The sequence below is a fragment of the Balaenoptera acutorostrata genome, chromosome 11, assembly GCF_949987535.1.
Source record: "Balaenoptera acutorostrata chromosome 11, mBalAcu1.1, whole genome shotgun sequence".
NCBI lineage: Eukaryota > Metazoa > Chordata > Mammalia > Artiodactyla > Balaenopteridae > Balaenoptera > Balaenoptera acutorostrata.
In genome coordinates this window covers 27759072-27773218 of record NC_080074.1, presented here as the reverse complement: position 1 = coordinate 27773218, position 14147 = coordinate 27759072, and the positions used below count along the sequence as shown (strand labels likewise).

The following is a 14147-nucleotide window of genomic DNA, read 5'->3' as shown; positions in this document are numbered from 1 at the left end:
GAGAAGAAAAGAAGTCAATCCCCTTTTCAACTGAAGCCATTTGAAACCAACTCCAAAGTTCTACAATTTTGTCTGTTTTGTCATTTTACTAGCATGAATTTGAACTGCTTTTATGTAGGACAATGTAAGTTATTAACTGGTACTTCAAGTTTGTAGTTTTGGAAATTATAGCTTTAAACTTGCTGGCACCGAACTCTAAAGTTATGAAACTCTTCCTGACATGCCTCTCTTAGCTACTCTCATATTGCAGTCTCTTGGTTTTCATACCGCCTCTCTCCCTGCCACTTCTGAGAGGTGCTGGATGGCTGTCCTCCTCCACTGGACTGCTAAATGTTGGAATTCTCTGGGGCCAAGTTCTGGGTCCTTTTCATTTTTTTCTGCACTCACTCTTTATGTGCACTCAACATTCCCATGGTTTCTATAGCTACTTTATTTATTTATTTCTTTATTTTTGGCTGTGTTGGGTCTTCAGTTCGTGCGAGGGCTTTCTCTAGTTACGGCAAGCGGGGGCCACTCTTCATCGCGGTGCAGGGACCGCTCTTCATCGCGGTGCGCGGGCCTCTCACTATCACGGCCCCTCCCATTGCGGGGCACAGGCTCCAGACGCGCAGGCTCAGTAGTTGTGGCTCACGGGCCCAGCTGCTCCGTGGCATGTGGGATCCTCCCAGACCAGGGCTCGAACCCGTGTCCCCTGCATTAGCAGGCAGATTCTCAACCACTGCGCCACCAGGGAAGCCCCTCCCATGGTTTCTAAATCTACATCTAGCCCAACTGCTATTTTCCAGACACATTTGTCCAACCACCTGCCTCATTTTATATCTCTACTTGGATATCTCAGAGGTATCTCACACTCAATAACTCCCAAATGGAATTATTTATTTCCACCTTCATCAGACCCCCCAGATCTGTTCCTCTTTCAGTCTTTCCTAACTCATGAGCCACCCACCTTCAAGCCAGTCATCAAGTCATCACCTGAAGTGTCTTTCCACTCTCTCAATTCACACAGCTAATCAATCCATCATCATGTTCAGTTATCATTTCTGTACTTTTACACTATATCTGGACCCCTTTCCTTTCTCTCCATCCCCACTGTTGTCGCCATCCATCACGTCATCATCACCAGCTCTGAACTTGACTGCTGTGCAGCATTAGCCTCATTAGACTTGCTTGCAGTCTTGCCTCTCTCCAAACTGCTCTGCACAGTACAGCCGGAGTAATCTTTTTTTAAAAATAAGTCATATCATGTCACTTCTTTTGTGTTAACACCCTTCAGTGATGCCCTACTGTATTAGAATAACATCTACACAAATGGATCTGTGTCCTAATTCCATGTTATTACCACCAAGGCCTATAAAGCCCAGAATGACCTGCCCCTTACCCCATCTCCTGCTGCTCTCCTCCACACCACACTCCAGCATATAAGCTGTTTCCACCCCCTTTTAGACTTTTAAATTGTTCCCTCAGCCTAGAGCCGTCTACACTCTCTTTCGCATGCACATGGCTGGTTTCTTTCCTGGTCTCAGCTTTGTGAACCTTTCCTGGCTGCACTGAGTCTCTCTGTTGGTCAGTGGTCCCACTCTACTCACAGCCATCAAGACATGTCCTGTGGAATCATCTTTAATCCGTCCCTCTTCTGCTTTGCACAGTGAATGTTTGACAAGTCCAGCTGATAGTTCATTCAAATATGTTTCTCCTCTCTGTCTCTTCCTACAGCATAGTCCAGAAAGACATTATGGGGTGGCTTTGAAGGATGGACAAGATTTGAAAGGACAGAGATGGGTCCTCAATGTGAGCTTCCATAGGAGCAAAGATAAGCAGCAGAACCAGCCTGATATTCTGTGGGAAGTGAGGAGAGACATCATAGCAGTCCACATTTATGCTGTGAATGTAAGTGAACTTACATTCACTTATTTTCAATATTAAGGACTACTTCAGGACTATGGCCCTTAAATTTTTGAGAGGTTGATTAACCCCCTTGATTACATGTTAAAAGCTATGAATCCTTTTCAGAAAAATGTACATAAATCCGAAATTTTGCAGATCATGGAGGAAAGGAATTCCCAGGTGAAACTAGGCTTTATCAGTCAGTCACCTACTATCTTGAATACCTGCAGTGTTATTTAATTGTTTTATTCATTCAACAAATATTGGAGGCCTATGATGAGGCCAAGCACAGTTCTAGATATTAGATTTGTATACCGTATAGAACAAAATAGATACCTGTCCCTCTCGGCCTTCATGGATCTTGAATTCTGGCATAAGAGACAGACATTAAACAAGGAAACAAATGAAAATATAATGTCATATCATGATAAATGTTATGAAAAAAATAAAGGAGGGCAATGGGACAAGGGCGGGTGAAGCTATTTTAATGATGTGGTCCTCTCTGACATGATATTTGAGCAAGAGCTGCATAAACTAAGGCAGTGGTCATGAGAAGCAGTGAGAGAAGACCATTGCTGGCAATGAGAACAGAAAGTGCACAGGCCCAGGGGCCTTTTCTTCCCTCTAAGATACATGGCGAGGTCCAGGATCCTGCACGTCCTCATCCCATAATGAATAACCACCACAGTTCTCAGAACATAGGTTGAAGGCTGTCCCATGCTTCCCCATTTCAAACGTCAAATCCAACCCCACGCCGCTTCAGTACTTCTCTGAAATGCCTCTTCCCCTAGGAAACCTAACTCATCCAAGGAGGGATATCAAGTTGCTCTAATTATTAGTATAAACTTTAAAAAATAGTGTTCATTACTTTCTAAGGATATGTGTGGGGGCAGTGAATTTGTTTTTTTGGGTAGCGCCAGGAAAGTTGCAGGCAAGCTGCTGCAACTAAACCCGGGCGCACGTTGGGTGGATCCCCCCCCACCACTGCCTTAACCACGGCACCCGGGGCTCTTTCCGGCGGAGACTACATTTCCCAGAGTGCCCCGCGAGCCAGGAAGGCGCGTGGAGCGGTGTCTCCTAGGACCCGGGTTGAGGTAAGATGGCGGGCTCGCGGTGAGTCGCAGTCCAGGTAACCATTTCCCTCTCCTTCGCTCGTCTAGGAGTCCCTAAAAGGTGGGCAGGCCCAGAAAGTTTATAGGCAGCTGTCGAGGTCTCCTACCTGTCGTTTGCGGCAAGATAAAGCCTTTGGCATTACCAGAGTCGGTTCGTCCTGCAGAAGGGCCGGCGTGTGGCCGCGCGCTTACCGTGGGGTCTGGTTCTGGTAGCCAGTTCCTCAAGCCTCAGTCCTTCCCAGACTCTCCGCAGTCTTCTATTGCTCCAGCGTTGAATTCCGGGCCAAGGGGTTTACCCTCTGAATTCTCTCTCTGGGGTGAATAATGTGACCTCTGGGTCTCGGACAGAGGGGACCTAACGTCCCCTAAAGTGTTTTGTTTCTCATTTCGTGGTTAGAAGCTGTGAGCTTGCGTTACACCCATAGTACCTGTTAAGCAGCGGTAAAGTGGCAGGTAAACCGTTTGAGCTTTCGGAGCCTCGATTCTTAGTGTTTTAATGGAGACGCCTATTTCGCAGACTTGTGAAGGAGCATATAATGTATAGAAAAATGGGTCGTAAAGTGTGGAAGGAACACTGTAGGTACTCAGGGATGGCAGTGCTAACGTACCGACAGTACAAGGAATCAACCTGCATAGTTTAGCGACTAAGACTGATGAAATACGCTTTTATCATTGTGCGGGGGTGGTGGTGGGGGGAGGGGAATAGTCATCGAAGCCAATTGAAAACAAGTGATGTATGTCATTTATTCACAACAGACCTGGAGGTTGTGGTTGTTTTCCCCCATTTTACCATGGAAGGAACTGAGGGTTGCTTCATTAATGACTTGCCCGAACTTTCGCAGTTTGTAAGGGATTGACTCTGAAGTTCTTGGAAGCAATTGATTTAAATACTGTTGTACCTTAGTTTCTTCATGAATCAAAATAAAGATGCCTCTTATGATTAGGACGAGAGTAAAATGAACGGTAGTGGAAGCACCTTGGAAAGTTAAAAAGCTTATATAAGAGGGCGAAATTTTATTTGGGACTTTGGGTGTTTATATGTGTTTCTTCAAGTCAGTATTTAATAAGCCAAGGCTAGGCCTTCTTGTTTAATATTTCATTTAATCAGAAACAGAATACCCCTTTAAGAGATGTAATAAAATCTTGTGTATGGTACCTGGGAGGTTGTACACCGACACATTTGCTTTATGAAAGGAGAATGCTCTGTGTAGCATGTGTGAGTGACTGTTTCTAAGAGTAATTACACATTGGCTGCGCACTCATTGAATGGAAAGAACTACACTAGGTGTTGAGAAGTTTGCATTTAAGAGAAATAGTAATGGACATAGTTCTTGGGTTTCTGATCTTACTATACATGTTGATGATGTTGCTCTTTGTACTGTATTGCCTGGAAATGGGAGGTTGTTTAAAAGTTTTGTGTTAGGCAGCTGTAGTTCTCAGTGGTGATCCTATTTTGTAGTGTTCAGTGTATTGTGTCACTTTAATTTATCATAGGTAGCACTGATTTTTCTTTATCTCTTATGCAGGGGTGAAAATAGGTATACCTAGAAGCAGTTTTTTTTTTTTTTTTAGAAGCAGATTTTAAAAGCAGTTTCTCTTCAAATCATCTTTCATACCACCTGATAAGCATCTTGATTCACCATGGCATTGGCAGCAGTAAAATGGGCGATATCAAGCAGAACTATCTTGAAACATTTATTTCCAATTCAAAGTAAGTGAGTTTTTTAATGTTTAAAACGTTGTGTTTTTTAAAAATATTTATTTATTTATTTTGGCTGTGCCAGATCTTCGTTTTGGCATGCATGCGGGATCTAGTTCCCCGACCAGGGATCGAACTCCGGCCTCCTGCATTGGGAGCGCGGAGTCTTATCCACTGGACCACCAGGGAAGTCCAATGTTTAAAAAGCTTTAAACTTTTTCAAATGTTATAGTAATACATGTTCATTGAAGAACATTTAATTTAGTTATTGTATATGCATGCTATTGTATAGGAGTGTAACGTGGAAAGATCTCTATATAGAAGGGGGAAGAAGTATGTTATAGAATAGTATATATCGTATGATCTCATTGTGCATTTAAAAGATTATTGACCATATATTTGTGTGTGTATATATGTATAAATGCAGAGTAAAAGATGTGGACCAAATAAGTTATCTCTGTAGACCACAAGTGGGATTTAACCCAGGGCAAGGGAGGGATTGCTAAAGAGGAACTTTTTCTAGTTTGAATCACTTATATTTATATTTTCACATACTGCTTTTTTTAGTAGTTCTTAAAATTAGCAAAGGGCAAATTTACAATTCCGTCTTACAGGGTGATTATTGTTACTATTTTGGTGTGTTCTTTTCTGTTTTTTTCTGTGTAATTTTAAAAAAAATGTAATTTCTTCCTTTCTTTTCTGAAGAAACGTAGTCAAATACTTTCTTCAAAGCCTATTAATACATGTTTGATAGTCAAAACACTGATCTATATAAATAGTCTATTAAAATCTTATTTCCTGACCAACCTTCTTTTCACTTTCCTTTTCCTCTGTCTGTGAATTGCATTCTCCCATTTGTAAAGAAGACATGGTTAGAAGGCCACAATAGGTTTGCTTTTTCATGTTTAGTCAGCCAACTTTTTTTACACATCTCTGCCTGACCTTAATTGCTTCCTTCATGTTTCCTATTGACTACCATTTGTAATTGAACATTTTTATTGAGTTAAGAGGAAAAGAGTTGTTTGAAGACTAGGGTAAAAAGCTGTATAAACGAAAGTATAATTTAAAATTGCCAGGAGACTGTAGGTGTACACTAAAATCATAGTGAAAACAAAACTGTAGTCAGCTCTTGATTACCTAGGAGCATTTTTTGTTGTTGTTGAGAATTGTGGGAGAGACCTCTGCTGCTTAGTTTCCCTTTTGACCTGATAGGAACTCAGCCCCAAGGCTGATGGGAACTCAAACGTAATCAGTTTTTACCTAGCTCATGTCCTGAAACTGCAATTTGTCCTCACTCAGGTTAATCTGAAAACCAGTTCATCTGCCCCTGAATAAGTTAAAATTGTCTGTGTATACTTTACCAACTAGATTGTAAATTTGTACAGTGTCTATTTTAGTTTCCTCAGTGCCTCTCATACATGATAGGTGATAAATAAATGTTTGTTGAATGGATCTCAGTGAATCACAGTTGTCAAAATATCTGATTAGTGAAGAATTAATTTGGGTTACCCCAGAAAATTATTCCATTATCACTCAGTCATCCTAATAATTAGTGACTACCTAACTTCTTGCATCCTTAAGCCTCTTGTTCTACACAATTTCTATTATTACTACTGAAGGTAAAGTATTATTACTGTTACTATTGATATCTTATATGAAAAGGAAGGACATTAAGATTAGAGGCAAAGCAAAACTGTGATTGGAAAGTTCAATGAGCACAAATAAAAAGGCCTCCCAGTATTCCAGAAGGAACATTTAAAACCTTCCAAAATATACAGTCAATGTGCGAATTTTACAGCTGAAGGAACATTTAATACCTTCCAAAATATACAGTCAATGTGGGAATTTTACAGCTTTTAAGCATATTAAGTCATTTGGTCTTTACAACTTTGAATTTTACAATAACTTACCTATCACGTGGCATTATTCTCTTTCTGAAGATGAAGGAACTTGAGTTCTCTTGCCCTCAGAAGCTCAACCAAAGTTGCATATCTGGTAAATTAGAGCTATGATCAAAACCTATGTCTTCCCAATATATTTTCTGCTATACCGCCTTTGTTGTTGTAATTTAAAATATTCAACATTTGAAAATGAAGTGGGACTATCAGCTTTTATAGATCATGTCAAAATGCAATTGTGTGTGTGTATAAATATATATATGTAAAACAAGAAAAGCCTGTGAGTTGTGGAGAGCTGACTCTCACTGAAATTCTTTTCGGCACATTGAGTACATTTGGATTGATTGATGTTAACTTTGGCATCCGTTCTAATTATGCATTTAGAACCTCTGATACTTAACCATATCTAGAATTTTTCTCTTGATAAAATGTCAAATGCATTTTTCAAGTATTAATTATGCAGAAATTAACATTTTAGAGGCAGTTTGGCAATCTCTTCTTTATTAGTAGGAACTGTAGGGGACACAGTAATGAACAAGGTGGGATTCCTGGCCTTAAGGAACTTATTTAGACTTGTAGTTGAAACAGACACCTATGGAAACAATACCTGGAATATGATGTGGTAGAATGTGATGTATGTCATGAGGGTACAAACAAATGTCTATGTTAGTGCAGAGTACAAATTTTGCAGTTTCCTGTTGAACTAAATACTGTTGTCTTGAGTTTTCCCTCCTGCCTAGTTAAGAATGGTAAATTCTGTCTGTCCTGCCTCTGCCACTAAACCCTGTTTCTTTCAGCAAACATGTACATCACTTAGCTGGTGTATTCAGAGAATACAAACTGCTTTTAATATTAATCCATACATAATTAAGAAGATCCCCAACAGTGTCAGACAAGAAAATAAAATATGTGTAAATGATTTTTACATTACCCTCTGATTTGTCTTAATAAATGCTCTTCTGTATTAGCACAGGTAATTGAAAATTAATAAATCTTTTGAAAGATAAGGTTATCTTTCTAATTCTTTGTATTTTGTTATCTTTACATCAATAGAATTTTGGGGTTGATATTTTGCTGAGCAATCTTTTATGATACTAATGAATTTTGTTAAGGTACTTTTAATGCATTGGAGTAAGAATTTATATTTAGACCTGCAAGTATATGCAATCCTTGGGGAAAGGAGAGTTTACAAAGATGGAAAACACATCTTTGTTTAGACATCTTTGATACATATAAATAACTGATGCATAAAAAAAGACACAGTGATAGTATAGCAATGTCATATGGAATGTTGGTTGTGGGACATGTAAAATAGACAACTCTTTCTGTGATGGGGGATGTAGGGCAGGAAGGGGGAAAAGGATTTCATGGAAGGGTAGTATTTGACTCTTGAAAGATGAGTGGTATTTGAACAAAGTGGGGATGGCGTTCCATACTGAGGAGCAAGTGGCTCAGTTGAAAGAAGTTGATCCTTGGTTTTAGCCAAGATATACAGAATTTTTTTTTAGCCATACTGAGCTACATTTACACTTTTTCTTTATATTTAAAAGAATATAATATCTCTGAACATAGAGGAACCTTTCACAAGCTTTAAAAAAAGTAGTTATGGCTCTTGAATTTGCAGGTATTCTAAAAACGGAAAATATGCTTTGAAATGTTGCATTTTGATTGAGAACAGTTGATTTTGAACAGTTTATTTTGTATTTCATTACTTAAACACTCGCCCTTTATGAACTATGCACTCCAGTCACACTAAAGTTTTTATTTTATTTTATTATTTATTTATTTATTTGGCTGAGCCACGCGGCTTGCGGGATCTTAGTTCCCCAAGCAGGGATCTCGAACCCAGACCCCGGCAGTGAAAGTGCTGAGTCCTACCCACTGGACCACCAGGGAATTCCCAACACTAAAGTTTTTAGAATACTCAGAAACTTTGTTCTTCCTTTCCTCTGGTCCTGGCGCTTTTTATTCCCTTTGCAAGGAACACTGTACTCATCCCCTCACAACTCCAGCTTACTCCTTCATCCTTCGGGACACCTTAAACATCATCTCCAGCGGAAAAGCATTCTTGAACCTGTACACTCCTGTTTTGTAATCTGTCCATGTGTCCCTTTCACTCCCAGTGCTTACCCTTCCCAACAGGGCACCAGACTTGCACCCTTTTTGAGGTCAGGGACTGGATCTTAACTTGTTGAATCCCTAGCTCCATGTACAGCCCTGTTTCTTAGTGAATACAGTGAATAGTGGTTGAATGAGTAAAACCAGCTTTACATTGGTGTGAGGACATATGCTCAAATTAACTAAATCCATCTTACTGTTTGGCGTTTTTGCAGATGGAGCCTTATATTGTGTTTGTCATAAAACTACGTATTCTTCTCTTCCAGATGACTATAATTGGTATGTATTGAAATCCAATTGGAAAAAAAAAATAAGTTCGTTAGCTCTATCTGAAATGATTTAATTTTATTTCTTGTTTTGGTATTTTCTGCTTTCTTTTCTGATTATTCTTTCTTTAATTTTGTTTTTAAAAATTATTTCAGTGATCTTATTTACCCAGTGTCTGGGCTTATAAATGGTTTAAATAAAAATCATTATCATTGTGTTTCAGTGGATACTTCATTTGTTGTAAGACAGACTTGCTGATAGAAATGCTATCTTTTCTTCCTGAAGCATTCTTTAGCTTTTTGGAGAAGCTAAATACTTTTTATGGTTTTCTCTTAGGGTTCATATCTATTAGCTTAAGCAGTTATTTATCTTATCTTTTGTTAACATTGAATAATCCTAAATTACAAATATTTAATTCAACCACAGTTTATTTGGTACTTATTGTAGTCAGTATGCTCAGAACTAGGAATAACGTATGAATGAAATATTACCCTTTATCTCTATAGCAGAGTCTTATGTGCAGAAACTACAACATGTTTTCTTAAGTTACATTGTTTTTATTGTGAATTTTAGTAAAAATATATTTTCTTCCCTCTTGACACCAGTTTTAATTGTAAATTTAGTAAGTATTAGGATAGTGATGAAATAAGACTAGGTAATAGGTAGCACTTTTGAACCTGAAAAGATTGAGTCTTATATGACGTGTTTTGCATTATGCCAAAGGCATTTGGAGAAATGCTGATCTAGAAAAAGTACTCAGCTACAATCTTTATGGTTGGAAATTCAGGTTATCCTTTACCTGGAAGATTATGTATTTTGCTGATCTTCAGCTTTAATAATTTAAGTAATCTCCTTACAGCTTTTTGAAGGTAGCTTTTAGATAAGGAAAAGAAGTTCTATTAATAGTGATGAATGAACATGAAGATCTCTTCCAAAGGTTAAGAAAACAAATAACTTTAACCAAACAAATAATTTGAAGAATAATTTATATAAAATAGTGGGTAATGCAGTAAAGGTTTGTTGTGGTAGTTAAGCTGACATATTTTGTGGGATGGGATGAGTTGTCCCCTGTAATATGGGTACCTGGTTTGCCAGTCCAGTGACATGATGGCATTTATTCTTCAGGGATATGTGATTAACAAATTTTAGCTCTAATAATCATTTTGCCTTGAATACAGTATAACTCTGTTTCTAAAACATTCTTTTTTTTAGCAAAGTAGAGCTTGCTTTGACATCTGATGGCAGGACAATAGTATGCTATCACCCTTCTGTGGACATTCCATATGAACACACAAAAGTATGTATAAGAAAATCTCTTGTAATTTTTAATTTGTTGTTGGACTATTCACCCTTCTTTACAGTATCCAAAGAGAAGGGAATTGTTTGATTTTCTTTATTTGGTTTAGATCTTCTTTTGGCTTTTTTATTTTACTGTTTTGATTTTTCTCTTATTTCTTTTCATCATTTTTCTCTAAAGGTTTTTTTCAGTACACAAAGTGAAACATTTAAACACAATTACGGCATTAGTTTTCTGGTCTAAAATTTGGTAGATTTCTGACTGGGGATCAAACACACCTAGTATAAATTTTAAAAACACATTGTCCCATACTACTATGTATTGCAATCTAATAAATTATGAAAAGTTTGTATTTTAGTGTACTGTTTCATAACTTTTATATTGTGTTGGTTTTGATAATCCTTTTAATGTTGAGTGAATTTCTTCTTTTCTCAGTTAGTTTTTTCTTTTGCTTTTTTTTTTAATATAAATTTATTTATTTACTTATTTTTGGCTGTGTTGGGTCTTCGTTGCTGCGCATGGGCTTTAGTTGTGGTGAGCAGGGGCTACTCTTCGTTGTGGTGCGCAGGCTTCTCATGGCGGTGGCTTCTCTTGTTGCGGAACATGGGCTCTAGCCGTGTGGGCTTCAGTAGTTGTGGCTTGTGGGCTCAGTAGTTGTGGCTCACAGGCTCTAGAGTGCAGGCTCAGTAGTTGTGGCGCACGGGCTTAGTTGCTCCGCGACATTTGGGATCTTCCCGGACCAGGGCTCGAACCCATGTCTCCTGCACTGGCAGGCAGATTCTCAATCACTGCACCACCAGGGAAGCCCCTGGTTATTTTTTTCTAATGGGCCAACATGGGCATATATTTTAAGTGGCCTAGTTTAATTTTTTCCATATTTCTTTGAAAGCCAGGCACTAGATAAAGGAGGTTTTGTTTTTATTTTTAATGTAATTTAACTTGACCCAAGTCTTTTTATTATTTTATATATGAATAGCTTCCTCTTATTTCTTTAAGCCCTCTTCTACTATATTTCGTAATGTTTGATTTGCTTTTTGAGGAGAAAATAATTCGTCACATGATGCATCTAGTGATACCTGTTTTTAAAAATCATCATTAGGGCCAGAGTACCGGTTTGACAAAACAAATTAATGTTATTTTACTAGTTTGTATTCCCTTTTTAAAACCTCACCATTTTGTCTGCCTGCTTTGTATTCTAGCTAGATACCATAGGCAATATTCCAGTATTCCTTTTTTGTTTCATTTCTTTGGACTGTGTGTAGAAAATAGGAGTAAGTCACTGACTTTTGGCCTGTAAACCTCTAGCTCATACTATATTGTGCCTTCTTACATTGTTATTTTTTGTTATATTTCTGGTTACGTGCTTTATCCTTGTTTTAGCAGTTTATACTAAGAAGCCCAGGACCGTCTGGTCATTTCTCAGTATCCAAACTCTCATCCCCATATGGCTCTTTGCATCCCTGAATCTGATGCTTTTCCTATCCTTCCCAACTCTCAAAACTTTTCCACTGTACTTTTAGAACTTACTATCATCATTAAAATCTCTCATAACCTTAACTTCTTCCAGAATGTTGCCTTCACCTTCTGACTCTAACAGAAACTTGGCTGTACCCTGGTGTCATTGCTTCCCTGGCACTCTTAAGTAGTTGTGCTTTTCTCTCCTAAACCCTTTTACTACTGAGCATAGAGATGGAATAGGTGTCCCTGTGGCTCTTCACTGTCATATCCAGATCATCTTTCCTCCTCCCTAACAATTTCTAGCTTTGTAGTTTGTATCATTAAACCATACCATCTACTTATCTTTTTTCTTTTGCTGTTATCTGTCATCCCGCAATTCACTTCTCACCCTCACGTGCCCCCCATCCCTCCACTCTTCTTTGAAGATTTTAGATGTACTCTCACACTCTCCAACACTGTGTCCTAATTCTTTGTTATTTCAGTGTCCACGTAGATGATCTGTCTACTACCCCAGCCTCTTACTTTTTGATCTTTTTTCCGCATGGGAGTGGAGCCCCCCAATCCTGTGGTTGTACCCTAGAGATGTTTTAATCACAAATAACTCCTCCTCCTTCCTCCCAATCTAGATTTTTAAGAATTCCACTATCTTACTACCAACTCCCCCTAGTTTCCCAGCTTCAGGAATTATTCATCTCCTCATTAAGACCTGCATCAATTGATCAAACCACTTTTTCACAGTCCTTCATGTATCTTGTACATTCTCACTTCTTTCCTTACCCAGCATAGATTCCATGGTCATCATCATAATCACTCCCTTGCATACATACCCATCTCCCTGCCTCTTTTTCTGTTGAACTCCCTTTGTTGTATCAGTTGTCTCCTCTCCCATGTCCTCAGTATTCCTCTCTCTAGTCTAGGAGATCACTCCTGTCAGTTCACACTAATCACTCTACTGCTACCACACTGGCCTCCATGCTGTTCTTTAAGGTAAGTACTTAGGAAGCTCCTGCCTCAGGGCTTTTATAGTTACTGCTTCCTCTGCCTGGAATGCTTTTCCCCCAGAAATCCTCATAGTTTATTCCCTTTCCTTTAGATCTTTCCTTAAGATCTTTCCTTATTTGTTACCTAGAGACCTTCCTTGCCATTACATTTAAAATAGTACCCCTGCCTCTGGAATCCCTATTGTCCTTCACTTTGCTTTACTTTTCTTAATAGCATTTATCATTTCTGGCGCACTGGATATTTTCTTGCTTTTCTGTCTGTCTCCCGCCATTAAAATGTAAGCTCCATGAGGACAGGGCATTGTCTGTTTTGTTCCCTGCTATATCCTCAGCACCTGGAATAATACCTATACTTGGTAGGTGCACAATAACTATTGTTGATTAAATAAATAAATTTGGCCCTCTCTTTTCATGCTTAAGCGTTTTCTGTTTTAAGGCTAAGAGATATTTACATGGAGAAGCATGGAAAGTTTTTGTTTCTCAAATAATAAATTATAGATTGGACTTTATTTACAATAAGAAACATTCTCGAAAACATATTACTGTTAAAATATGTTCTTTTTGAATCCAGATTTACAAATTTCATGAAGTTAGTACATAACATTAAATAGCTATATTTAAAGGTGACTTAAAATTTAGATTTGATTTTCTTCTTTTCTCAAGGAAGTAGCTGCAACTCTAGTGGACCCTTTCATTCTCTAGGCCCTGGAAGGCATATTGCATACAGAGATCCTGGTCATAAGTAGAAACACCTACTGACACTGGCTTTAGGAAAGTTAAGATGATTTGTATCTTTGGTTTTCTGGTAATTTACATTTGAATCTAAAAGATGTTGATTATTGTCCATGGATCCAGGTAAAAAGATCCTTCTTTCTGTTTCGGCCAGGTATGTGTTTTATTAAAACTAAAAATATTTTTCTAGAATTTAGGATTTCTGGTTTAGGAAGATAAAGATTTTAAACTAGGGGCAAAAAAATAATGATTTGGAAAAATAATGTAAGTACTAGGAAATTCTTTTTAGTGGTTGATTTGGTGGAAAATTTCAAAAGTCAAATTTGAAAATTCTTAAGAAAAACAAGGGAAATTCAGGATGACAGTTCTGAATGTTTTTTTTACAGTTGAAATTCAGTTTTATTTTAGTTTTTACCTTTTACTGAAATATTCATGTACCCTTTCTTTGAAGTTTGATCAAGGAGATCAAATACAACCTAAAAATCAGTTCTGAGTCTGCAGAGGCTTTTGGTTTAGACTTCGAAGAAGCCATTAATTCCAATGTCTTTTATCTGTGTGCCTGGAAAAGAAATACAAAGCAGAGAGAATTTGTGATATATTAGAATTGAGCCTGTTGGGAATAGGAAGAGAGACAGTGAACATTTATTAACACTTGAAAATAACTGTTTGATAATAGTTAAA

The 14147-nt window shown here is 38.1% G+C and overlaps 1 protein-coding gene across 5 annotated transcripts in view; it reads left to right on the top strand.

Moving 5' to 3' along the window:
- Positions 1–2928: 2928 nt before the first annotated feature.
- Positions 2929–14147, top strand: part of MRPL42 (mitochondrial ribosomal protein L42) — a 37777-nt gene continuing 26558 nt past the window's right edge. Inside the window, exons 1-4 of one of the 5 annotated variants that reach the window (XM_007165896.2) lie at positions 2929–2978; positions 4569–4707; positions 8927–8990; positions 10191–10275. In XM_007165896.2, coding sequence (XP_007165958.2) covers positions 4638–4707; positions 8927–8990; positions 10191–10275 — 219 coding nt within the window. In that variant the 5' untranslated portion in view covers positions 2929–2978; positions 4569–4637. Of the gene's footprint in view, positions 3014–4522; positions 4708–8926; positions 8991–10190; positions 10276–14147 lie in introns of all 5 variants that reach the window. The other 4 variants (XM_057556251.1, XM_007165895.3, XM_057556252.1 and 1 more) reach the window with 4 other exon arrangements.